General features: G+C 37.9%; 1 protein-coding gene across 2 annotated transcripts; it reads left to right on the top strand.

The window, feature by feature from the left end:
• METTL14 (methyltransferase 14, N6-adenosine-methyltransferase non-catalytic subunit) lies at window positions 1–26,010 on the top strand. 2 transcript variants are annotated; one of them, XM_074993402.1, is made up of 11 exons: window positions 1–109; window positions 670–758; window positions 2,409–2,496; window positions 6,942–7,022; window positions 7,236–7,323; window positions 10,971–11,061; window positions 12,531–12,672; window positions 13,835–13,927; window positions 14,522–14,638; window positions 18,866–19,076; window positions 22,524–26,010. In XM_074993402.1, exons 1-11 carry the CDS (start codon window positions 44–46, stop codon window positions 22,835–22,837), a joined length of 1,380 nt encoding a protein of 459 aa, XP_074849503.1. In that variant the 5' UTR covers window positions 1–43; the 3' UTR covers window positions 22,838–26,010. The 2 variants fall into 2 exon arrangements, with proteins under 2 accessions (XP_074849503.1, XP_074849502.1); XM_074993401.1 differs by having other exon boundaries at window positions 6,831–7,022.
• Window positions 26,011–27,044: the final 1,034 nt, after the last annotated feature.

Here is a 27,044-nt window from a genome sequence, read left to right as displayed (position 1 = left end):
TCTAAAGAAGCGCCTGCGGTGTCCCTGCCTGGGTTGCGAGGCGATGAACAGCCGGCTGCAGGAGATCAGGGAGCGACAGAAACTGCGCCGGCAGCTCCTGGCACAGCAGGTAGTGGAGGGGCGGGTTAGGCACAAGGGAACATGGGGTCCCTGGCGTGGGGGCGTCTCTGCCTGTGACCCCGCCCTCACGGCTGCAGTAGGCGCGTGCCTAGCGAGCGGAGGGGAAGAGCGTTGCGCGCGCGCGCCAGGGGTCGTATTCCGCAGAGCAGATGTGCGTTTGCCCAGTGCCCCTCCCCCTGACGTCATCCTCCTTGTTCCCACCTGGGCCGGTTGGTGATTGGGTCCCTGGCTGGCGGCGGGCCCTGAGCGCTAGCGAGCGGGAGGCGTTGTGCCTCTCGAGCATAGCTTGTTCTACGAATGGAGTCCGCATGTGCCCCTAAGGTCCCGCTGTTGCGCTCCTGGTCCCCACTTCCGTGTGTAGCTGTGAGGGGCTGGTGTCTCCTGCTACACAGCGAGGGGAGGGCAGTGATCAGCGTGTGCTCGGCTCGGAAGCTGGGAGGCAGGTTGGGTTTGAGGCTGTGACCGTTATTTTTTTGATGGGCTGCACTCCTTCCCTGAATGTGTGTGTGTGTATATATACATATATGTCTGTTGTTGCCCTTACTTCAGCTGGGAGCTGAGAGTGCAGATAGTATTGGCGCTGTATTGAATAGCAAAGATGATCAGAGGGAAATCGCTGAAACAAGAGAAACCTGCAGGTACTGAAGTAGTTCTGTTAAAAATAAGTTTGTGCTGTGTGTAATGGCAGTTTTTGACATGGGAAGAAACAAACGTTTTATCTTCAATGCTAATAGGTGTAAAGAAACATTGATCCACACCGGAAAAAAAACTGAAAGAATCACAATCACAAGTTTCTAGTGATAAATTTTATTATCTTATTGAGATTCTTTGTTCTAGAAAGCGGTGTCCAGGTGTCTGTACTTTCCCTGTGTTTGCAGAACTCCATTCTTTGCTCTTGTGATTGCTGAGGAGACCTTAAAACAGCACCTAGTTCACTTAGGAGAAAGGACTTTGTCAGACCTGTTTAATTGGCTTTTAGTAAAATGGGTGATAATGATCTTAGGTGGTGGTTAGCCCGTCTTGGAGAACCACAAAAGCAAAGCAGAAGTAGTAAAAGAAACACCCTAACCAACAAAGTTGTGACAATAGTGGTGCCCTTGAAGTGATTATGTGAGTAAAGCAAGAAGGATTTAGCCCCCATCTTCAAACTAATCCTTGGAGACAGACACTGATTTCAATTACAGTAAATCCTTGATTTTACGGATCCTGATTTAGCAGACTTTGGGAACAACGGTCCCCCCCACACTGTTGCCAAAGTCCTGTGGGGTCTGTAAAATCACCCTTCCCCCCACCCCCCGCAAAAAAAAAAAGGTTAAGGGACTTGTCGCTACCACAGCCTAGAGGAGCCAACACGCGCTCCTCCCACCAGGGTGGGGCACGTACACAGGCAGACTGGCACTCTTGTATGTGCCCCACTCCTGGTGGGAGGAGCACATGGCTCCTCCAGCCACATGTGGGATGGGGCAGGGTGCCCTCACTGATGGAGGCTCTAGTTAGTGGCAGGGGGTTTTTTTGGGTATAGGTGGGGGTTTTGGGGTGGGGGAGCCTGGCGGGGTAGGCAGCAAACCCTTACATGTAATAGACTTTTGGGAATAACAGACATCCCTCCCCTCTTCACAGTAAATCAACAATTTAATGGACTAATGTAGATTTATACTAATGAAATGTTTACTGTATTTTCACTGCTTCCACTAAACTACTGATCTGACCCCTAGTGTCTGGTCCATTTGAAACACTACAAAATAAATGTTGTTTTAAGATTTTAACTATAAACAATTGAGAAAATGAGACACTCTCTAAAAGAATTTTTTGTCAGGCTGTCTCTAGGCTTACCTTGAAGGTCGATGGCTGTTCCACAATTTTTGGTACACCAGTTGCATACCAAAAATCAACTTTGCAGCTGTTGACTTCTGTGCCTGTGTTCATGGCAGAAGGTCGATGGGAGCTAGTCCCGTAGACCTTCCTTAGTATCATGCAGCTCAGGAGGCATTTCAGGGTCAACGCTGACCCCAGAACATGCTGCTTCGCACATGTGCAAAACGGCACACCGGAAGATTGAACTGGAGCGGTTGATCTTCTCCAGTATGTGTAGATGTAGCCTCAGAAAACTATGGCATTACAAAAGAGGTAATTCCAAACTATTTTAGTCTTCAGAGAGTACAACCAGACCCTTAAATTAAAATCAGAAACCAATATGTGCCCACTGGAGATAATCACAAATTATGAAATGTGTTCTAATGTAGCAAAGAAATTGCTTTATAGCTGTGACTTTTATTCCATGATTTTAGGGCTTCTTATGATACTTCAGCACCAAATGCAAAACGCAAATATCCAGATGAGGGAGAAGCTGATGAAGAAGAAATTGAAGAATATAAGGTAAAAAGACAGTGAAATAACAGTCCAAAATAATGTTATTTTTTAAGTTTAATTATTTTTTTTAAAGTGGTAAGCCTCCTGTGCTGAATAATATTTACATGCCTTATTTATGTATTTCATGTTTAAGTGTTTTCCAGGGGTCTTTGATCTTTTTGTGGTGGCTGTTGAAGATGCTGAGGTGATAATCAGAGCACACGGGTGCAGTTGTATATTATTTTGGTCTCTGTATGGTTCACGCTAACATCTGAAAGCTTAATTGTTCTTCTCATGGAGAATGTTAGAATGTGGGCATGATTTCAGTGAGGAGGAAGGGGCAATGATGGAAGAGATAAAACTGAATAAATTTAGAAGGGCAGTGTTGTAAAGGGCCTTGACAGCACAGATATGAATATGGTGGTGAAGGCTGAGCAAACTAGTGGACAGACTGAAAGAAAGATGTGATATGGTCGGAGGAACTGGCTGGGAACGTGTTACTGTACATGTTACCAGAAATCAGCTACTGCTAGATAGCAGAACACCACTTGTCATCCCTGGAGCCCCCAACTCAAACCCCTCCAGCACATTAGCAGCAATCTACAACCTATACTGGAACATGATGCTACACACTCCGTGGCCCTGGGTGGCAGGCCTGTTCTTTCCTACAGACAATCACCTAACTTCAGGATCATTCTCACTCACAACCACAGGCCATACCACAGAAATACTAATTGTGGAACTTCTTCCTGCAACAAACCCCGTTGTCAACTCTGTCCATGTATTTACTCTAGAGGCACCATCACTAGACCTAACCACGTGAGTTATATGATCACGGCTCATATTTCTGTACCTCTGCTAATGTTAAATATGCCATCATGTGCCAGCAATGCCCCTTTGTCCAGTCTGTCCAATATACATAGCAATCACTTTGCCAAAGAATGAATGGACACAAATCAAACATCAGGAATCTTAAATAGATACAAAACTGACAGTGAGCATTTTAATGAAGCAGGTTATAGCATTAAGACCTGAAAATCTGTATCCTAAAACAAAGAGACTTTAACAAAGGGAGACATCTGAACTGGAGTTTTTTCTCAAGTTCAAGACTTTTTGCTTTTCAGTTTCAATACATAAAGAAAGCAATTACCGTACACGTTACAAGGACGGTTTCCCCATCTTTGATATTTGTAGTGATCTCAGGCAAGTCACTTAACTTAATAGACACTTGCAGTAACTAATTTCTCCTCCTCCCCTCTTCTCCCATTCCTTCTGTCCTATGTAGCTGATTTTTCAGTTTTTATTTCATTTTTTTCCTATCTTTCTGTTAAATTCTTGTGCCAGTTCACTTTCATCAGAATTTCCAGATCTGAAGAAGCGGTTCTGTCCCACAAAGGCTCATCAGCTAGTGAATCATTTTGTTAGCCTTTAAAGTGCTACGTGACTGCTTTTTTGTTTTGTGAAGATGCAGGCTAACATGGCTACCTCTCTGGCTGCATCTGCAGTACAGCGATATTTTGAAAGATGATCTTCCAGAAGATCTTTTGAAAAAGCGCATCCATACACAAAAAAGCAGATCAGAAGATTGAGCTACTCTTTTGATAGAGAGCGTCCATGCAGCCCCCAGTCTTTAGAAAGAATATGCTAAGGATTGAAAAATTCAGTGCCATAAGGACTGCTTTTTTGAAAAAGGGCCTGTGGAGTATCTACAGCTGCTTTTTTTGCGAAAGAAGCTTTCAAAAGTAGGTGCTCTTCTTGATCCAGGAGTGGAAGTGTGTTTCTGGAAAAAGAGCCGCATTCTTTCAATTTCAGATCGAAAGAGCGTATTTTGTGTGTGGAAGCTCCTTCGGTTCTTTCGTAAAGGGTCTGATTTTCCAAAAGAACTTGCTGGTGTAGCCACCGCCTCTGTGACTGTTACTATATGAAATGAAATTGTGCTTTTCGTTGTTGGCTTGAGCACGTTAAATTTAATAATTTGGTAATACAAACTCATGATTGGGCTAAGCCTGAACCTTATTAGGTGTAAAAGTTAAAATACCTCTTTTTCAAAAAAGGGTTGAACATTAGACTAAATCTTCCTCTTGGGGATAACACCAATAAACAGCTATAAATTGATTTGTCATGTTTTTTAAAAAAACAAGAGACACAAGCGAATCATACTGATTTAAGTTTTCCTGCTTCTCTCTCACTGCAGTCTTGACCGCAAAAACTCTTACTCTTCTTCTGATCCCAGAGCTACAGTGAGCATAGCTGGCTCATATAGCCTAACTTATGTTGTGGTTTGATTATGTAGACAAAAATTTGCAAAGGATATAATAGAGACTAGAAGGCTCATGGTATTATCTAAAGCGAGTTTAAGCCCGAGTTTTCAGAAATGACTAGTGTATTAAGTCATTGCCCCATGCAGACACTTGAGAATTTCTGATACTAAAATCATGTTGAATAGTGACAGAGAGATAGCCATGTTAATCTGTAGTCTATCGAAAACAACAAAAAAGTCATGTAACGCTTTAAAGCTTTACAGAATAATTTATTAAGTGACGAGCTTTCATGTCTTAATTCGTAATGCGTATAATTCATGACTGAATTAAAAGAAAACAAAGAGGAACTTGTACTTTTTTAATATGCCATTTTTTTTGTTTTTTCTTTTCCTTTCAAGAGTTGAAAAATCCTGTCTGTAACAGATTTTCTCTCTCCTCTGTGTCATTTAAAAATTGTTTAACAGTTAGACTTAAGAAATGGAGAGAAATTTTTATATTGCTTTTCTAAAATTGTGTTCTGTGAGCAGCTATTAGCTAATAAAAAGTATTAGAATGTATTTTGGCTATTTTCTGTTCTCTGATATTTTTTGACCACATGAGCAATCCCTGTACTTATCACTTGAGTGTTATTCATTTGACCAGAAGGGCAGATGGACCATAAAACAATATGTTAGGGTGTGGTCTCTGCAATGAAAAAATTGGGAATATCTGTTTTATAAAACTTTTACAGTGTATTCTATTTGGATGTCATGCTAAACTTTGCAGGTACTTATCCTCTCTGAGAAACATTTTAGAAACAAGGAAAACGAGGCATGAGAGGTTGGCTTGGACATGGTTACAAGAAATCTGTGACAGAGCCTGAAAGCAAACAAGTTGCTTTTTCTCATCCACAAGGCTAACTTTCCTTCTTTTCACAACAGCAGTAATACTTTAGACTTGAGAAATACAAATTAGAATTAGTCTTCATATTACAATATCGAGAGTATAATGAATGAACGAAGAGTAGCGAAGACCAAAGTAAAATTTTTCTGTTTCATCGTCCCATTCCACACCCTTATAGTTGTTTTTGTTGCTGTAGAGGTTAATCAATTTTGGCATCTCATTGCATTGGGCAAACTCTATGGACAAAAATTAAACATTCAGTGCTCTAAGGGGAGCTTGCAGTCTAAGGCCTGGACTCCGCAATGAACTCCAGATGAACACACCACAATTGACATGGGCTTCAGTAACTACATAAAAACAAGAGATTGGGTGGCAAGGGAAGAGAGACGTAACCTCTCGGGGGAAATTGTTGAGGGATACTCAGGTTCAAAGATTAAACCATTGTCCTAGTGAACTTCTGTAATAGATTTATTATTGTTTTTAACCAGAAGTATGTTTGTGCATCTCCTCACAATGTATTTACTCTGCAAGTGCTTAATGAACCCATTTGGTTTGTGCAGAGCAGATGAAAGGAGGTTGTGTTCACAAGTAATACATTGAGAGTAATACACTGAGCAAAACCAACTTCTGATCTGGGCATTGTTGTACTTTAGATTGTGAATATTGTAGATTCTAGCTTCAAGATCCTTCTAATTTTATAGTCTTGGGTGGGAATATACATAGATGATTACCTCTAAGGGGAAGTGAAACTTCTTGCAGCTCTTTAAAGGTGGCATCCTTTCTTGATCCACAGTTAGCCAGTCACCCTTTTTATAAAAACTTTGAGTTCTATTTGTTGATTAGGTATTTTTAAAGATCTGTTTGTCAAGGAGTTATGTGTTGGCCTTTATTATGGGCTATAGAAAGCATGGGCATTAACTCACAAGAAGGAATCTGAATTACTAAGGGTTTCTAGTTTCCCTTGCGCAAAAACTTACTTTTGTGGATAAAGCTAAAATGGAGTGTAAAATCTGCAGGACAGTGCATGTCTGATTTGTGTGTTGTGTAAGGCACTGCATATATTAAAGTGCTTTATAAATGCTTCTTACCTTGTTACTTATTTTCAAGGCCTTGTTGGTAACCCTGTCTATACAGAAGAAAAGTGCCCTTTTGGCAACACATCAGTTATATTTCTTTTCCAAAACTGGCATTGGAAACATTCATGATCTACTGTTGCAGGAGGCTTATATTCATAGACAGCCCACTTCTGCCTTCATTAAGAAGCGGAGTCATAATGAGGAGAGAAACAGCATGTGCCTACATGCATATAAAATCTGCTTTATTCCAAAGGATGAAGTAGAGCTGCACCAAGAGGAAGAGAACCTGCCCTATGAAGAAGAGATTTACAAAGATTCCAGTACCTTTCTTAAGGTAAGCTATCTCTGCATCTTATAGTCATTGTAACTGCATGATAGAAACTCAATAAGCTGTCTCTGCAGCTGAAGAAGTTGAGATATTTTCTGGGAAGGGACAGAATAGTATCTTGTAACATAGAAAGTCTTTGCCATGTGGTATGTTAAATCAGTAGGAAAAGTGCATGACCTGAATCATTTCACTCCCTTTTTTTCCCCTTTTTTTCTAAAGGGAACCCAGAGCTTAAATCCTCACAATGATTATTGTCAACACTTTGTGGATACAGGACACAGGCCGCAGAACTTTATCAGAGATGTGGGTATGTCACAATCAACTAAGAAAGTTTCCCGCTGTTTGCTGTAATATAGTTTGATCGCTTTCTCCTGTTCCCTCTCCCCCAACCAGAATTACTTATATTTGGGCATGCTGTTTATTCTTTTTGGTATTGAAGAGAAGAAAGGAAGTGGAAGAGGGTCTCCATCTCTGTTCTTCCATTTGTAAAATTACCTGGGACTTTTTTCTGTCATGTCTGTGATACAGAGGTAGGAAGATGCTATTGTCCCTTTATTTTAAACAGTTTAGTTTGAAAAGATTTTCAACCAGTGAATTTTATGTTCCACTGTGGTATAGTGCAGCTGTTTTCAACTGAGGTCCATGAGTCCTTTCATGGGGTGGCTGAAACCTGGAGTTCCAAGTCCTGACGCTTGTGCAGGGCTGAAGCCAGGAGCGGGACTGAATCCCGAAGCTCTGGTGCCCAGAAAAGCCTCTTCTGGAAGCATGATCTCACAAGATTATGCAAATGAAGCTTGAGATTTGTAAATCAGCATTCTATTTGCATTTTTGATCGCCCTCATTTGCATTCCACTTCCAAAAGCGGAACGTATTGTAGACTTAGCCATAGCATCAGACTGGGAGGCAGCCTTGACAACTAGCATGCTAAGAAATGGTAGGTTGTCCTTAAGAAAGGTGCAAAAATTAAGTTTACTCACCAGGTTACCCAATTGTTCAGATATGTAAACGTTATCATCTTCAAAGGCATGCCTTCTGAGGAGGATTTTAGATAACACTTCATTTTGACAGCCAGGTTTGCAGTCTGTTTGTTTGGCACGTTTCTTTTTTGCCAGGATGTACAGGACATTTCTTAAATATATTGCCACATGACCTACAAACCATGGCACCTTTTTTCATCAGCTTCCAGGTGTTGAAATTGACATGAGACTGCACTCTCTGAAGAATATTGCCCTCTCTCCCTCCTCCTTGTTCTACTTTGACCTCAGTATTGTTTCTATTTGCCCTCTGCTTTTTTTTGTGTGGTACATAAGTACCCTACCCATTCCCAGCCCAGAAAAATTAAAGAACTAACAACAGCCCAAGACTCCTTGTCCTAAAAGTCTCATCTTTTTGCATTGCAGTATTTGGTTTGTTTAGCAGCAGCGAGGGAGGCAGTTGCAAAATTAATGGATTTTTGTTTATTTGTCTCTTTGTGTACCTATGCAAAGAGGTAGAGCAAGGTCATGTACTGGAAGTTCCCAGAACGATCCTGAGGCAAGGTCTGGTAGTTACTGGGCAAATAAATGTGGTGGGATTTTTTTGTTTGTTTTTTTCTTTAATGATGTGGAAAGTAAGTTTCCCTACAAACTGAATGAGTCAGAGCCTGGGTGGAGAGATACGATAAGATAGTATAATGAGAAAACACAGGAGGGCTCAGTGGATGATCCTGATGAAATCTCCCAAGTCAGTGACTGTTTCTGTGATGACTGTTAATTTCTTTTACCCAGTAGTACAGTCCCGTGGTTTCCCACACAGGATCAAGCCTGTAATATACAATACATGATCTGTTGGGTCATAGGTATAAAGCTTGGCTTTAAAAATTAGATGTTTTTCATGTTGTTCTTTATATAGAAAAGCATTTTTTGACTCAAATCTTATTTTAAATGCGCATGGATCCAACATATATATTTTAATGTAATAAGACTCTAGAATAATTTTAAAGTTCTGAATTAAATTCGTGTTTCACTTTAAACAGATTTATTGAAAAGGATTGTATTTTGAACCTGGTGCTAAGTTCCTTGAACATTGGATAGTCCTTCTCATCATCTCTAGGCAGGTGTTCTTAGTGTTATTTGTGAATTGAATTCCCGGAGGATATGCACACACACAAGCAAGTGAGCCAATGAATATACTGTGGTGTGTCCTGCTGCAGGTGGAGCTGAGAGAAAAGCAGACTCGCCAACCTGGTTACATGGATGTGATTGTAGTGTCCTATTGTTTCTGAAAGATATATGTTAAACATGTTACAGAAAAAAATGGTTTTGTGCCACAAGAGGCTGTTGGTAGATGTAATGCGCTGTTAGCTGCTCATAGTTGTTAACTGAGTATTAAACATGTACATACAGCCACAAATTGTATTTGAGACCCAACCCTGACAGTAACTTTTTGATAAATCTCTGAACATTGCAGTCAGCAGCACCATTTCATTTCCACTGATTCCTTCTAGGGCAAGATCAACTTTTAAAAATACAGGTTTTATATCATGAGGATATATTTTTATTTTCATATCTATCACTTTTTTCATTTTTAAATAGTGTCTCATTCATCCTTGAGGATCACCTTTTGGAACTACCCTTTTGCTTTCTGCTGGTTTGAGTTCCTGCTGTCTGAGTTTTTAGCTTTTCTACCTCCCACACTCAATATGTTGGGGGTGGGGGCGGTGAGGGGAGACAAAGTAGCAGCTGTTATTAAAAACATAACTGTTTTAATGCAATGTATAAATAAAGTGGGCATGTGAGGTGGGGGAGAAAGGTATTTCCATTTCATTTGATACAAATAGCTGTGATGTCAGCTGTGATGGAACTTAGGAATCTCTGACACTAGTTTTTCCATGAAATTGGAGGCAGAGGATGGAGTCACTATTCTGAATTAAAATAATCTGGACAGGATTTTTGACAAAAATAAAGAAGTGAATTTTCATAGCTTGAAAGTCTCTTAACCACATAGTGGACAAATTCAAATGAGAGCAGCTTTGCAAGTTGAGCTGATACTCATTTGGAGGTGGGAACTATGTCATTATCTTTTTGTTTTCCTTTGTTTAGGGTATGTACATTTTCCCATATTTAGAGTGACTACATGTACTCAGTGTCTTGTAGCTCTTGAAAACCAAGAGGAGATACCTCTTGCCAAAGATCACAAGCAAACACTCTGGGAATTTGGGAACTGCATAAAAACGTTCATTTAACTCTTTTTTTTTTTGGATGGAGGGGAACTATATGGAGCAATATTCACAGACAGTGTTTAAATGTAAAATCATAACTTTTAGTTGAAGTAATTAAGAAATGAAAATGCCTGAAACCTCCAGTGTATGCAGGTCTGGTATTGTAACAGTTACAATTAAACCTTGTTCAAGTGATTGCTCACGGGACCAGCCATAGGCAGTTACCTATTAGAAGTGGTCTTTGAAGGTTGAACAGTTGTTCTGAAGAAAGTAATATATATTAGTTATCACAAAATGTTTGTGTCTATCCTGATTTATTATATAAACTTAAAATATTAAAATTATAAGGGGGAAAAATAATACTCTCCACTGTATATTTTTGCACAAATTAATTTGAGCAAAAGTGAATCATGGGGTTCTAGAAACATCTGGAAATTTTGGACAAAGAGTCCTTTATAATCTTTTCTAATATTTCTGCATTTTATTACTGTAGAGAAGTTCATTGGATTGTGATCGGTAATTTTGGGCATGAATGACTGAATGGAGAGAGCAGGCTTTTTATAAAGTACTGGGGTAACCTGAGCAGTTAGTTGATTATGTTAGAGTTTGTTTTGTTTTTAAATAAAATATGATCAGTTACAATAAACAATTGGATTTACTTTAGAATAGTTGGTGAGTTTGTCTACTAGCTGTCTGTACAAGTTTCATTGTCACAGAACATTTTGAAAATTACTTAATTTTCTTATTTTTCTCAGGCTTAGCAGACAGGTTTGAAGAATATCCCAAACTTAGAGAGCTCATCAGGCTGAAGGATGAGCTAATATCTAAATCTAACACTCCACCCATGTAAGTGTTTTTGTTAGAAACTGGTTTCTGCTCTCCAGACTCTCTTAATGTTAACTGTCTGCTCCACAAATCTCTTTATCTTTCAGCACCTGTTTAAGATTAACACTTTCTATTTTTAGTTTGTGTATGTAAATTAAATCACTGAATCCTGAACAGAATGCCCACCATTTTATTTTGGATAATTTAACTTAGCATTTAATTTTTGTCTGGGTATAAATTATATTTTCATACCAGAGCATGATGTTTCATGAAGCCTGGAAAAGTTTTCTTTTGTAGACTGTGCTTTTAGCATCATTGAGATGTAAACATACATCTGGCACCCAAAAAGGAAAAATATGTATGAAAGAGCTTGACATAGAACAATGTTATTTCAAACCACAATGCAAATTTGTAATGAAAATTTCACATTTTTTTAAAAATATTCTGGGGCCTAAGCACTGTGAAAATGGTCAATAAGTATCTTTTCCTGATGTGCATGCCACCTTGAAGTCAAAGCTATCCATGTCTACTTTACAATAGTAGAAGCAAGGCTGGTTTGAGGTGTCTTGCCACGTTAGAACTTCTTTGTTTTCTCCAAGTTATTGCAGAATTTCAGCTATATTTTAAAATATGCTATTTTTCTACCCAAATGCTTGGATATCATGAATTTTCACTAATACAGTTTTGGATTGTCTTTAATCTGTATCTAGAAAAAGTAATTTCCTCTATTCCTTACTTATCCAGTTAGCTTGATTAAAATCAGTAGGCACATGTTAACCTTATTTGTTGGCTAATAAACAAAATAATCATATTTATTCTAAGAGCAGCACAATAGTATTTTGCTTACCATCACTTTTTCTCTCACTAATACAAAATTGATTGTATCGGCATTCCCTAAATAGCTCAAAGAAAACTTCCTAGAAATGACCAGGATAGTATTCCATAAATCAAACTGTGCAAGATTTTCAAAATATAGTAGGTAGTACAGTAGTTAGTAACTGATATGGAGGATACAATGTACATTAACAGAAAATGGGACAAGTATTAAATCTGTACATTTGAATCTTAAAAATAGCTTGCTAAAAGCAAAATTTTCAATAGTGTGTTGAAAGCCATACCAGATCATGTGTGAGTAGTTGTGTACTCTTCCTTACTCTCTATCCCTCAATCCTTACTGTTATGTCTTAAAAGAAGCTTACCTCTTTGAAAGTGTCATTAATTTAGTTGTATTGGACTTTTGGAGTGCAATGATGTAGATCACATTTGGGGACTCCTACACTCTTATTTTTTATTGCACAACATCCATGAAGTCACCCACCACTTAATGTTCAAGATAACTTTGATGTATTTATTTAATGTATTTTCACATGAACTCAGTGTGGTAGCCCTTGGAAACCATCATCCCACCAGCAAGCATTCTGTGGGAATTTGGGGGCTGCAGTTCTGTCTCCTCCAAGAAATGTCTCACAATTTATTATCTCTTTAAATAGGTATTTACAAGCAGATCTGGAGGCCTTCGACATTAGAGAATTAAAGTCCAAATTTGATGTGATTCTTCTGGAACCACCTCTGGAGGAATACTACAGGGAGACTGGCATCACAGCCAATGAAAAGTGCTGGACTTGGGATGATGTAAGCTTTTTTTTTTTCTTACTATGCAAAAAGTCTTTGTAAATACCATTAGAAAATAGATTGAACAGTAGATATGGGTGTAAAGCAGTTTTACATTGGATTTGTTCAAGAAAAGTGAGGTCTTCTGAAAACTAAGGTCCTTTTTACTTTGCTTTATCAATATTGAATTCCATCTGCCATTATATTGCCTAGTAACCAAGTTTTGTGAGATCTCTTCGTGACTTTTAGCAATCAGCTTTGGACTCAACTATTTGAGTGATTTCATATTATCTGTAAATTTGCCACCTCAATATTTGCCCCCTTTTCAAGATAATTTAAGAATAAGTTGAAGAGCACAGGTCCTAGTACCTCTCCCCGGAGCACACTATTTCTACCCTTGGTTTCCTGTCTTTTAAGTGGAGGACCTGGCAGTATTTTCATGATCATCTAATGATCCTTCACTTATTTGTATGGCAAGATCTTTGTTATCTTAATCACCTGTTCTCCCTCTGTTTATAAACAAATTCCATTCCCCAGAGGCCAAGCTGGGAGCACTGTAAGCTCTGTTTAAGTTAAAGCACATGACCTATCCCCAGACACAGCTCTTTAGCAGACCTCAAGTATGAAATGCAGAGGTTGAAGCTTCAGATGCATGTGGGGGGCAAGATCACCCCCTGTCTGCCGATAAATGGTGCCCTTGGTGGCAGAGCTGAGTGTTGATGTTGGGAGTCAGGGTTGGGTCATGGCAGGACTGGGAGCAGAGCACAGCTATATGATCCGCGCCCCCCCCCCCCCCTCCATGGGGCTGGTTTGGACTTTGCTATACCTCCCCCCAATGTTTTCTGTGCCCCTCCTTTGAGGGAAGAGCCCCACATCTTGGGGGAGTTATTGTTTTAAAATGTTTTGCTTGCTATGTAAGGCTCAGATCAGATAGACGGATAACAGAATATGGATAGTGCTGAATGGTTACTGGTAAAATAATTTATAATCCATTTTCCAGCAAATATATTTGAAGTATGAGATTCTAGATAAATAGTAGAAATACATATTTTTAAGGTTGACATGGCAATGTAAAACATACAGCAAATATTCTTTCTGATATAAGTGGTATGGTGACAGATTGTAGTAAACTAAAAATTAATTCAGAAAGCATTTAGCGTTTTGTCCCATTCTGTTTTCGTAGATTATGAAACTGGAAATTGAAGAGATTGCAGCCCCAAGGTCTTTTGTTTTTCTATGGTGTGGCTCAGGAGAAGGCCTAGATCTTGGCAGGGTGGTAAGAGACAAAATAAACATTTATGCAAGAAATCTTTGATTTTTTTTTTTTCCTTTGCATAGATGCTTAGGCTTTAAATGCTAAAGGGCTTTTTGCTGGTGGACATGAGACAGAGGGGAAATTAATCCAGCATTTATCCTTAAGGAACTTACTTTATGGTTAACTTTAAAATATCTGAGGCTGATGAATACATCTGAATTCTTCAAAGAGCTACAGTATTGTTTTATCTCTAGGTTATATGTGGTTGCAGTGGGAGTAGGATGCCTTACTGTAGCTGGTGACATCACCCCGTGTACAGAAACAAACAAATCCCAGCAGAATGAGCTTTCAAGTCAATTTAGTATGGCAACAGTGTGTCCTATCACAGCTACAAGCAAATCTTTCTTAACAAAGAAAAGAAAAGTTGAGTTTAGGCTCTTAATGATATTTTTAGTGAGCTATATAGAGCCTAATTTAAAAAAAAAATTACCCCTCCTTCAAACAACTGCAGAAGAGGAAACTATTATATCTTACAAAGATGCTTGTATTATATCAAATATTAATACAATGTATTTATGATTGATGTTATGACTGTTTTTGTTTGAAATATTTCAGTGTTTACGCAAGTGGGGTTACAGACGATGTGAAGATATTTGTTGGATTAAAACAAACAAAAACAATCCTGGCAAGACCAAGACTCTAGACCCTAAAGCAGTTTTCCAAAGAACAAAGGTACAGGCCTGGCTGACTTTTTCTTCTTGCTCCGCAGTTGATCTAAACAAACACCAGATGCTGCATTGCAATTGGTGGACTCTGTGCCTTCAGAAAAATAGGTGCTAGGATTTTAGATTTCTCTTACTTTCTTGAATAGATTTGTTTTCACAGAGTGGATAACGAATTCCTTACCAATTTTAGATTTTTTACTCAGTTGGATGAAGTAAACAGACATCCACATTTGAAACATCATGAAGTTCTTTTATAATCTTCTGAATGTTCTTATTCCTTCATGTCTCATTAAAATGCAGATAGATAGGGAAGAGGATTCAATAGAAGAGCTTTTTCATTCTGTAAGTCTGCCTGGAGATGATGAAAACTGGATACAATTTTATATTGTTTTTATCATGCATAATTGTTGCTAGAGTTGATTTTTTTTAAATGTTAGGTTGTCAAAGTTTAAAAAGTCATAATTGAAATGTAAATAATGAATGTTGTGTGAGTACATGCTGGCTCAGAAACAGTTTCTCTGCTTATTTGCTCAAATGACAGATGGAAATTGGGCTGGGATTTAGATTAGTTCTGTATAGAAACTGATTTATTTAATTGTGAAGCACACTAGATGCTTAGTTACAAACTTCCTTCTCAGTCAGAATGGCAATCAGGGTGAATTGATTTAAATCACAAAAAAGTTACCAAAAGAGCTAAGACTGATTGTGCATAGAATGCACTTATTGTTTGAGTAAGCACCATTAATCTCACTGACATGTTTATTTTTTGAGAAAACAATTATAGGATGGGGTTCCCTCGGAAAAGCTCAGTTATATTGAAGTAAAATAGGGAGTAGACTTAAGGCATCATCATGATGGTGTGTGGCAGTGATGTTACAGAATAAGGGGCATATACTACGTAATACAAAATAGGAAAATAGAGTGGCAACTGGCAGCAATAGAGATCTCTTATTATAACTTTCTATATTTTATACTTGAGTCATAGATTCTAAACCTAGTTAATCAGTTAGAGGCCATAAGGTTTGGCTAAGCTAACCCCCCCTTTTTTTTCCTAGCAGCATCCAAAACAACTTGCGAATTTACTTGTCAAATCACACTTATAATAGGCATAGAGAAAGTCTTGGAGAATGATGCATTGCAAAATGAATTATTTAAGTTACTGGCCAGTTGATGCACTCAGCTATATTCACTTCTTTATCCACATCCCTTTTCTCACACTAAGCAGTTTTCCTTATGATGTTTCATTCTTGCAGCTAGGCCCCCCATCATCTTCCACTGCTTACAATTTGACATGTTTTCCTTTTTTGCCTCATGAACAAATTTCTTCAAAATATTCCCTGTGAGGGTCTCCCTTATGCCCAAAAGCCACGACAGTTTTTTCTGTAGCAGAAGCTGTATGCTTGCTGAATAATGTCATCCTCTCTTCTTTCTCTTCTGCTCCAGTGTTTGTTTCTGTGCTACCTCTGTCCTTTCCTATGTATTGTCTCTCTGTCTTATGGCAGTGTCTTAACTAACTCCTCTGTAGCGCTTAGCCGAGATCCACCACTACATAAGCACATAACAAAAATAAACCTTTCCATCTTGTCTTTCTTTGCATGCCTTACTTTAATTTCTGTTTCTCAGCAGACAGGAAAGCCCAAGAGTTTAAATGAGGAAGAACTAGTATTTAGACTGGAGAGATTTGAGTTACTAATTCATTTTGTGAGACTGTAATTAACTGTGTAGCATTTTGCCATAAGATGTAATTGTATCTGTTACTTTTAAATAAGAAACTTAGTATTATATTGATTTTTAAAAATAAAAAGCGAATTTAAAATAAAAAGTCCATTTTTTTTAATTTTAATATTTTTATCCACCTTGTTGGTAACAGGACTTTTGGGAAGAACACCTTTTGGTTTAATTATTTAGTCTTACCATAGAACTTGAATATTTTTCAATTTAGAGACATCTGACATTTTGAAGCTTGCAATTGTAAATTTATATGGACACTGTAAAGGCACATTGCTAATCTATCTTTTACAGTAAAAATCATGTTAAAAAACATGCTCAGGCATACACTTCTACTTTAAGGAGAACAAACCTTAAGGACTACAACTGCATGGCAGCTATTTCCCAGTATCCAAAAACGAAGAGCTTTTCAGTGCATATGCATGAATGATAAGCTTTGATTCAAATTAAACGTTTTCTTTATGGTGTAGAGTAAATCAGATGTGTATTGTATGAATAGTGTAGTGAGAGTAGGTTAGAAAGCCTAAGAATGTGAGACTTGAGTAATACATCAAGGTCGATAGGACCTGTTTTGCATACTAGTCAGAACAGATTTGTTGTAGTGGATTATAGGGTGCTGTGTCTCAGTTCCTGTTTTATAACAATTTAAAATTTCTCAGACTTGACCACCAAGTTGACATGCATGGATCGTTAAGCAGAATCTCAGTGATTATTACTATTTTAGCTTTGACCCACTTCTCTTTCTTTGACTTAAATGGGATTTGGATCAGGAGCTTATATGCATTTTATTGTGAAAATGGGTACATGTGGATATTTATTATGTGTGGTGGTTGTTAAAGGGAAGAAGTTTTACAACTTTTTTTTGAGTAAGAAGGATTTAAATTTGTATGTACATTGGAGGATAGTTAAGGTTAATGTGATTTTTGTTGAAGGAGTTAGGTTGCTGAGTGTTGGTAATTGAGAATTTTCTTGAGTAATGTGCATACATGAATTTTATAACAAGATTCATGTCAGAATTGGTTGTATAAGAAGAAATGTGGGAGATTAGAGCCAATTTTATTTTGATCTGCCAGATGACAATTTAACATTCCCTGTGAACTGAAGTTAACGTCTCTCTTGATAGAGGTTGTGTTCTTTAAATATAATGTACATCTGAGGCATTTTTAACTGTATTTCCCATGTTAGAAAGATTGTTTTCCACTGTTGGCTGGTAAACTCCAGGTAGGGCCTAATGAGTGATTTGCCTATGGATTCTCTGTGCTTTGTCCTACTTGACTTGAATATTTGTCTTAGAAATGGTGAGACATAAAAATAAAGTGCTGTCAGTAAGCTCAATATGTTAGCTAGATCACTTTTTCTTTGCTTTTTTCACAGTCATTCTCTAAGCCCAAACCCTTCTGTCAAAAATCTGGAAATGATTATAGACTTTCTGCAATTTTTGCGAGCCATATGGTGATGCTTAGTAAAGTGGTGTTTTACGATCTGAGGAAAATTGCTCATTTGAGTGTTATACTCACAGAAACCGAACTTTGAGATTAATATGCACAGCCCTCATTTCATCTTCTACCCAGTAAGGAGATTCCTTATTTGTAAATTCTCTGTTAGTCATTTCCTATTATGTTATAAAAGGAAAAGAAACATAGTGCTTGTTTCACTTAAATCAAGCATTGTACTGTTCTTTGCTCAAACTGCACTGATCACTTTACACTTGTTTTATTTTTTAGTGTATTATGGTGGCTGTCAGAAAGGAACTGTTAGATGGAGAGCTGCTATGTGAAAGGCATACTCTGAAAAGAAATTTGTAAAGGACTGTCTGTAAATCCTTTACTTCTGTTGTCGATCCTTTCATGGCTGTAAAGGAGCAAAATTTTAGAAGCTTCTTTTCACAAGTTACTTTACAATCATGATTTAATTTAACGTTTGGACCAGTGCAGTGGGGGAAAAAATTGAGCTCTCTGACTCAATGCTGTTTGTAGCACCAGCTTGTACTCCTCATATGGATTCAAGAGGTATTCTGCTAAGGACTCTTTTTCCACTTTAGACCTCTTCATGATTCTTCCCTTTTATTGGTAGTCTGAAACAACTTTAGAATCTATAAGTTCCTATTTCAGACTCTGAATAACTTGATTTGCAACACCATGTGGCTTTCAGAAAATGGACTACAATCAGAAACTCTTTAAATTGGTCCTTCTTTTCTCATTGTTTTAGAACTGTTTTAGTACCTTTGGTGTTTGTTACATTCTTTTGGATGAGACATTAAAACCTGTTCCTTTGGGGGTCAGTCTAATATAACTTTTCATAAAGATAGGTGTGTGCCGTGTGGCTTTTGCCAAAACATTTCTTACATGTGTGCTGTGCTCTACTCAATTGATGTCCTTGATAACCTCAAATCTAGAAATGATAGTGGTGTGCATGCATGTGCGTATATTAATAAAATGTGTTTGTAATGGGCATTACAATGCTTCAGGATGACAAACCCTCTCTAATTTCTTTTTGTTCTATCTAGGAACACTGCCTTATGGGTATTAAAGGAACAGTCCGCCGCAGTACAGATGGTGACTTCATCCATGCTAATGTTGATATTGACTTGATTATCACAGAAGAGCCTGAGATTGGCAACATAGAAAAGCCTGTAGAGATTTTTCATATAATTGAACACTTCTGCCTTGGTAGAAGACGCCTTCATCTTTTTGGAAGGGATAGTACAATCCGACCAGGCAGGTGTTCCATTTCTTTTTGTCAAAGAGATTAAAGTTAATTTTACCTAATTTTTCTCCCCTTCATAACTTTCATATAAGATGGAATTTCATTACTTCAGAGAGAGAACTTGACACAAGTAGAATTTAGTCTAATATACATTTATATTGCTAAGGTTGGCAGTAGTCGTAGATATGTTAACTGTAAGGAGTTCAATAAAAGGGATTTCAGTAATACTTATCTGACAGAAAGCAGCTGTGGACAACAGCACATTTCCAATTGGTGTTTCCAAAATGGAGCTCATCAAGCAGGAGGACATAGGATCCTTTGGGCAGAAGGCTTCCTTCTTGCAAACAAAAGGTCCTGTTGATTGTGGAGCGGGGAGAAATCATTCTGCTACTTGTCAAGCTTGGAAAGCTTTGCCATCATTGAAGAAACATAGGACTTGTATTAGTCATGGGCTGTTTCCCCCACTACTGATTAGAATAGGAGAGGCACTTGCAAGTGCTGATTAGGATCTGTACCTGTAAGTGGAACAGTATACACACGAAGGGATGTATCTTCCCCTCCCTTGCTGGAGTGGTGTATGGAGGTTATTCTGTTTCTAAGGTTATACCTTCTGCTGCTGCTTATATGGCTACCGGTGATGGGTACAGTGACTGACCAAGAATCCATCTTAGCACTGCTCTCTAATAAGTTGTTTTTTAATAGATGTGCAGGTATTAGCTGTCTAATTTCAAAAATGAACAACACGCTGTAACTCCAGGTTTACAAGCTTTTTCATAACATCTTTGGTGTAATACGTCTGTTTAAACTGTTCAGGCTTTGTTGTAAAACCAAAGCATGTTATAGCTTTTAAAGCCATTTTGGTGTCTTCCTGCTGTTGCCAGACTTCAATTAAAAAAAAAAAAAAGTGGGGGGGGGGACAGCAAATTCCATAGCATCTTTGGAAAGTGAATGTCTTTATCATGTGCCATGCAGAAAATAACAGTCATTGTTGGTTGTAAATTCTAATTTATGTGAATATCCTAAAGAGCTTTTTAAACAGATGTGTCCAGATCGGATGTTTAGATTTCAAATAAACTAAGAACAGATTTCCTCCCCCACCACCAGTCAGGCAATCACTAAAAAGCAGCTGAATCTGAAAAGTCTCATCCATTGCTTTTTAGAGGGGAGAGAAGCCTCCTTTTAAACATCCATCACATGACCTCTTCAGCTCTAAGTTGCCTTTCTCATTATTGCTGTGCTAATGTCAGATAAAATACTTTGTCTGCTATGATAGCTTTTTGCATCTTGTCAGAACCGTGACCTGTGTGTGACTTTCTTTTTGGAAAGCGGTTTTAACTCTACTTTAAATAGGCGCGTGATCTTGATTGGCATTGTCAGCGCTTTAAGAAACATCCCTCCATCAGCTCTAAATCTATAACATCCGCAATGTGAGTAGTTGTAATTACCAGTGCATTTATCAGACCTTTTGAGGTTACTTTGTTTAAAGTCTTGCACACTTCCTCTGCCATAAGCCTTTCAGTTATATATCACTTATTAGGTCTCTTCATCGCTTTCCTGTATGAACTGGAATTTCATTAGGAAAAACATTAACTTATAATAAGATTCATTCTCATGTACAAATTGTTACCAAATGTTGCACCACTAATAGATTCCATTTTAACGTTATAGGACCTAATATAAAGTGGACTTTTTGGCCATTGATTTTACTTGGTTTTAAAAAAATCCTTTTTAGCTGCAAATGGAATGGTTGTCATCTGGCAACATTCTTAAGACGGTTAAAATCAGCTAATTCCTGTATGTTTGCTCTCACTGAATGTCATCCCCAGGTTAATAACTGTGATAAGCTTATGTATCTAATTATTCTGAGTTTTGGGTATTAAAACAACTTGTTCAGGGTAGTTAACACATTTATTGAGAAGAAAATTCATATTTGTAAAGAATTTCAAAGCTGTGATCTCAATTGCTATGGACTGTAAGTGGCTTTATTAGTGAAACAATGTTTTGCAGTAAATGGGGGTAACTAATTCTGAGTAAACTAGGAAGGTGCATTACATTAGTTAGACATATTACTCCATGCCAGTTGTAAGAACTAAAGCTTGCTTGTAGTATAAAAACAAAATTTAATACATTTGGGGCGGGAAGGAGAATGATACAATGGAAAACAAAACAGGCTTAACCCACTCCAAAATCTAGTCTAGCTTCTGCAGTCGTATGTTATATAAATGGCTAACCAGCTTCTGTTATATTTAGCCAGCCTTCAACTCTTCTCCAGATGGTGTTCTTGATCTTAATATTGTTTATTACATATGTCCTTTGAGAAAAAGAGAACACTGTCTTCCTGAGGCTCCTTTGAGCTGTTTGTGCTGCAGAGATGCACACAGATACATTAATTTCATGTTATATTCACCTCATGGGCTGCTTCTGTACATTAAAGGCATGGTGAGCCCTTATATTTTTGGAAGCAATTCCAATACAGTGTACTCAGTAGAATAATAATGGCGCCATCCTTTTGTTAGTTCAGGCAATGACAGAAGTTGGCACAGGACAATTGTACTTGCCAGTGACAGTTAGCACTTATGTACCATTTTTCATTTTCAGAACACTTGCCAGACAACTACTAACTAATTCTTACAATACTCAGATGGATGCAAACCTGACCAAGTATTTTATTCCTAATTTTAAAGTTGAGAGTTGGGAGCAGTGAAGCAAATTTTTAGTTGACTTTGGCAAAGGTCAGGAAGTGGGATTTTAATTTGTTCCTTGTTGCTAGCACTGAGTCCCTTAAGTCCTGTCTTTCTTATTAATAAGTGATACATAACTGAAAGTTCAGTTTTTAGAAATTCTCTTCAGTGGGTAAAGTGCTGGGCCACTTATATAGCTCATAATATCATGAGGTACAGTAAACACTTAAATCTGAGTATCTTTCTGGTAACTTAATTTTCCCTGCAAGGTATTTTCATTTTTACATAAAGAAGTCAATGTAAGAAGTATGCATTTACATGCATGTCCGTTCAAGTTAGTTGTTTGCAATGTTGCTGTAGCTGTGTATCTCAGGATATGAGACAGAAGGCAGATGGTATCTTTTTGGACCAGTTTCTGTTAATGAAAGAGAAGAGCTCTGTGGATTTTGAAACCTGGTCTCTCTTACCAGTAGAAGATGGTTAAATAAAAGATTTTACATCCCTTGCCTCATTATTCAGACTAGTGCACATTTCAGACTGAAATGTTCACCTTTCCATAAGTTGTCTGCATGGGAAATTTGCCTTTTTTAAAGATGGGTTCACTGTTGGCTGCTTCTTATAGACCTAACAAAACTGTTTTCGAGGAAACATTGATGTCAACTGAGAGCTTTCGCCAACACCCAAACGAAGGTGATAAGAAAAATTGAGTTAATTTGCTGATATTCCTAACATTTTTTTCCTTCCGTTTTTTTTTGTTTGTTTGTTTTTTTTCTTTAGGTTGGCTGACTGTGGGACCCACTCTCACAAACAGTAATTTCAATGCAGAAACCTATGCCTCCTACTTCACTGCTCCAAATTCCCATCTGACTGGTTGTACAGAAGAGATTGAGAGACTTCGACCTAAGTCACCTCCACCAAAATCCAAGTCAGACCGAGGAGGTGGAGCTCCCAGGGGAGGAGGAAGAGGCGGAACTTCAGCTGGCCGGGGGGAAAGAGGCAGAGAAAGGAATAGAACTAATTTCCGAGGTGAAAGGGGTGGATTCAGAGGGGGCCGTGGAGGTACCCATAGGGGCGGTTTCCCTCCACGTTGATTACATTTGAGTCACTAATTCTCCCTCTGGTCCTATGCCTCTTCTCCACATCTTATTTTCAGTCTTGTTTCTACCACAGGCAGTCATTCCAGTGACTCAGTCAAGATGATTTTTTTAAATTTGTTATGCTTTCTTGCAAGCAGTTCCAGGTATTTTGCCTGTTTACATCTGGCACATCGCCTTACTTGGCAGGTGGGACCAGTGCCTGATGGGAACGAGCTAAAAAGCCTCCTGGTGGCTTTAATTCACCAAAAAGGATATCGGAGCAGACTGGGAACATCAGAAGGGGCTATCTCCCCAAGCTATGAATAGGATTGGAAGAGGAGTCACTTGGTTTGATCTTTTACAATTTAAAAAGCAAACAACTCTTTTAGCTTTTTTATTTTAATACTTCCATATAAACACTGAACCAATCACACACTTCCTTCTTATGTAGTTATTAATTTCTTTCCTTTACTAGTATGATGGGTCAGGATTGAGAGATGCAATTTGAATTACGTGATCATCATACAGACTTGCATTGTGTTTATAGAAGGAAAAATGATGTCGATAATGGCATTTATTTCTTCCTCCTCACCACACATTCATAACTAAACAGAGGTGTAATATTGAATAAATAAATAGAGCTCTATTTTTTCTATTTGTTTTAAATTTTCCCAGTAATTCCTGGGAGTAGTTTTGTAGTATTTTTATTTTTGACTGTTCTGATATATTTATAACTCTCTTATCTTTGGCGTTTGGACTCAAAAACCAGAAACAATTCTACTACATCACTTATAATGCTTCATGGATAGTGAAAAGTGGCAGTCAATCATATTTTATCAAGAATTTCTGTTTACATAGAAATGCATTGTTTTTATTCAGAGAGTCTTGCCCAATGTCTGTTAACTATTTTATTCCTGATTAGGGGAAGCCAAGTTTTATTACAGTAAATTCACTATGAAAAATGAAACAGCCCCACTGGAGTAGCATTTGGGGCAAAGGGAGAAATGCTCAGGATTGAAAAATTGTGTTTATAAGCTTTGCTTTGTCTGTGGACCTTCATGATGTACTGAGAACATCTTCTAAGAAATTGGATCCAGACTACAACTTCAAAAGAGAAAATATTGCAACTGTGTGGTATTTGTTTATAGTAAAACTGGCTCTGTAAATCATATGTACAGTACTTGATGCATAGGAACAAATCCTGGCCCCACTATCATTCAGGGGAGTTTCATCTGGAGCTAGAATTTGACCCTAGGCCTTTTATACTACTTATCTACTGAACAGTTAAGAATGTCCTGTGGAGTGGTGAAAAGTGATATTTCTTCTGGTATATTTTTATAAACACCTGTCCTAATATTTCCTAGGATTGTTTGGTTTTATTTAAATGCAGGTTTTACTCATTCTTCAGTTTAAAAGATTTTTATTTTGTAGGCTGTCTGCTTAGACAAATCAGCTTTCCTTTCTAAAGAAATAGAGGTTCCTATTGTGTTACTGGATGAAATCTCCATCATTTTCCTTAGTGTTTAAAACACACACACATTCTCTCAATCTCTTTCCCTCTGCCCCACATACCTTATAATTTGGACAGATTACCAAACTTTGATCTGTAGTAACATTAAATGTAACGTTGGTGAGGGTCAGTAAATCTCTCCGCTGTGTACATAGTACTTCCACCTTTGTCACATCTGCAAAGTTGAGCAGTGACTTGAATTAGAAATCCATTTGTGGTTGAGTTGGGATCCTTGAATCCTCAATATTTCTAATATATTGGTAGCTCTTTTGACAATCTTGGAGTTTGGAGCAGATTGCATCTTGAACAAGCCCAAAATAGTTAATAGTTTGTGTGCCACATCCTGGAAATAGTTCTTATTTTTCTCAGTGGTTTTGTGCTTATCTTGTGTTTTAGTAGTGAATAATCTGCATGCTTAGTGTAACAGATGACAGTCTCATGCCAATTAAAACAGGTGAGGAGGAAAGTGATATTAAGGCAACACTTTCTTTCACTGATTCTTCTTCCTCACACACTCCTTCTCTACAGCTGAAGAACAGTTATCAGGCATCAAATATAACAGGAGCATTGAATTTGTGATACTGAAGTCTAAACTAAAAATAACTGTTAAAGGAGAACTGAGATGTCTTGCTTTAGGTCAGAATGGCAGAGTGGCTTATGACTCACATTAGTGATGCATGTAAACTTGAAAATCACTTCCTCTGTATTAACTTGCCAGCTCTTGAGATCATATTTCTGTATGTTCCTGCCAAGGTGAAGAAACTAAAATATTGCGAGGAAAGCAATAAATACTTGCTAATGGCTTATAAGGCTCTGACTGCCCTTGGATGCGCACTGTTCTCAGTGGTATCAATGAAAGTTCCATATATAATGGACAACTTGCATGTTGTTAATTGATGATATTGACTCACAAGCAAATACGGATTCTTGAGTGTCAACTTGGGCAATTTTCTGTGCAACAAAGGTATAATAAGGCTGTGTGCCTTGCTGTCATGTCAGCACTGGTACAGAGAGAATGTCTCTTCATGTGACAAGGGAGTAGGTTACCAACATTTGGCCTGTCCTTGACTGACAGCATATGCAGCTAACTAATGCTTTGTGAAACTGACGTCCATTCAGTAGAATGTGAAGTGAGGCTATAAAATGCCTCCGTTTGGTGACTTCTGATCGCTCCTGGCCTGGGCCACACTGAAAGGAAAGGGTTTGTATCCCATTAGTAATAGCCATTCAGTCTCTCCATAAGAGCATTTTCACAGGAGAAGGGTGATAATTATTATTTTCCATAATTAGCTATCAGGTGAGTCTTTTAGCTAACGTGCACCTAATTCAAATACTTCCAATTCTTGATGACCAAACCAAACAAATTTCTCCATTTCAAATTTTGTCACATACTTAACATCACCCTTTTACTTTCTGCAGCCTATTTTAGTATATCCACTTTGTTCTTGTTATGTCTCTGTTCAGGAAATTGCTTATGAAGTGTGATCATCAAAGTTTATTTGTGCAGTAAGTGAAGGATTTGACAATTACATGGGCTAGCCTACTGGGACAGCTAAATGTACCACTTCAAAAGAATTTTGAAACATCAGTCGACTGTAAATTGTTCTGTGTAAATCTTGCCATCTTGAGTCTTTCTCTCACATATGCTGTCACTTGTAATAAATTTGCTGGAATGTTATATGTACTGTTTAATTGTTTTGGGGTTAAAAAAAACAGAAAAGGTTTTTAGGATGACTTTTCATGAAATTGTGCACCATCAGCACAGCACTGTTACTTATAAATTTAAATATGTGGCCTAATACAATACATCTGTTTCTACGGTGATTGCCAGAGATCTTCCAAAGGTTCTAGTGCTTGTGAAAACTTAGGATGTGTCATTTTGGTTCTTTATGTGACAATGCTGATGGGTGGAAGATATTTGTAGAAATTTGAGATTTCTAGGAAGGTATTCATAATTGTGTGAATAGTATTTCAGTTTGTCAACGCAAATCAAGCAAATTCATCAATGGAAGAACTGTCTGTCCAGTTATACTTCAGGTGATGAGAGAATTCCACGGGTCACCCACAGTGCAGGGAGTTCTGTAGACATACCAGCTCTTTGAACTTTGACTAGGATTGGTTGGCTTTTGTTCAGCCCCTACGGAGGAGTTCGAAGGCGTGTTCTGTGAGAATGGCTTTCTTGTTTCTCTTCAGAGCTATATCATTATTGTAAAAAGAATAAATAGAACCTCATGTTATATAGTCAAGTAAAAAATCTAAAACTGATAAGATTTGCAGTAGTGAAAGAGACAATAGCACATTTAAAAAGAGATTATATGTATGTTCTGCTCCTAATACTTATTCCAATTCATTATGTGCATTGAAAGCTTTTATGTGCAGGATAAAGTCGGAAAACGTGATCTCCAGTCTTGATCTTTAGGGATTCATTTGTTACTTTCCAGCTTTCAAAAAATCTAGTTTTGAAGCAATTTGGCTCTCTGAGATCCAAACACTGTTAATGTTCGTTGGAAGGGAATAGGTGCAGTTCTGTCTGTCAGGTAACTCCTGAATATGCTGGAGAGGGCTAAATGCCATTCAGTCCAACTCTAGTGAATACACCCTTTTTTTTCCACTAGCAACCTCATTGGACCCAGGGAAAAATTAATTCATCAAGAGTCTTCTGTTGGCTTTAGTGATGTTTAATCTCAGTGGGATTCATGACAATGTTATGAA

This window comes from Carettochelys insculpta, chromosome 4 (assembly GCF_033958435.1).
Source record: "Carettochelys insculpta isolate YL-2023 chromosome 4, ASM3395843v1, whole genome shotgun sequence".
Lineage (NCBI taxonomy): Eukaryota > Metazoa > Chordata > Testudines > Carettochelyidae > Carettochelys > Carettochelys insculpta.
This window is presented reverse-complemented; position numbering and strand designations above follow the sequence as displayed.

Coding starts and splice junctions, on each gene's coding strand:
- METTL14 (XM_074993401.1), top strand. CDS start 44: ATGAACAGCCGGCTGCAGGAGATCAGGGAGCGACAGAAACTGCGCCGG. Junction 7,324..10,970: donor GAACTTTATCAGAGATGTGG/GTATGTCACAAT, acceptor TATTTTTCTCAG/GCTTAGCAGACAGGTTTGAA. Junction 11,062..12,530: donor AAATCTAACACTCCACCCAT/GTAAGTGTTTTT, acceptor CTCTTTAAATAG/GTATTTACAAGCAGATCTGG.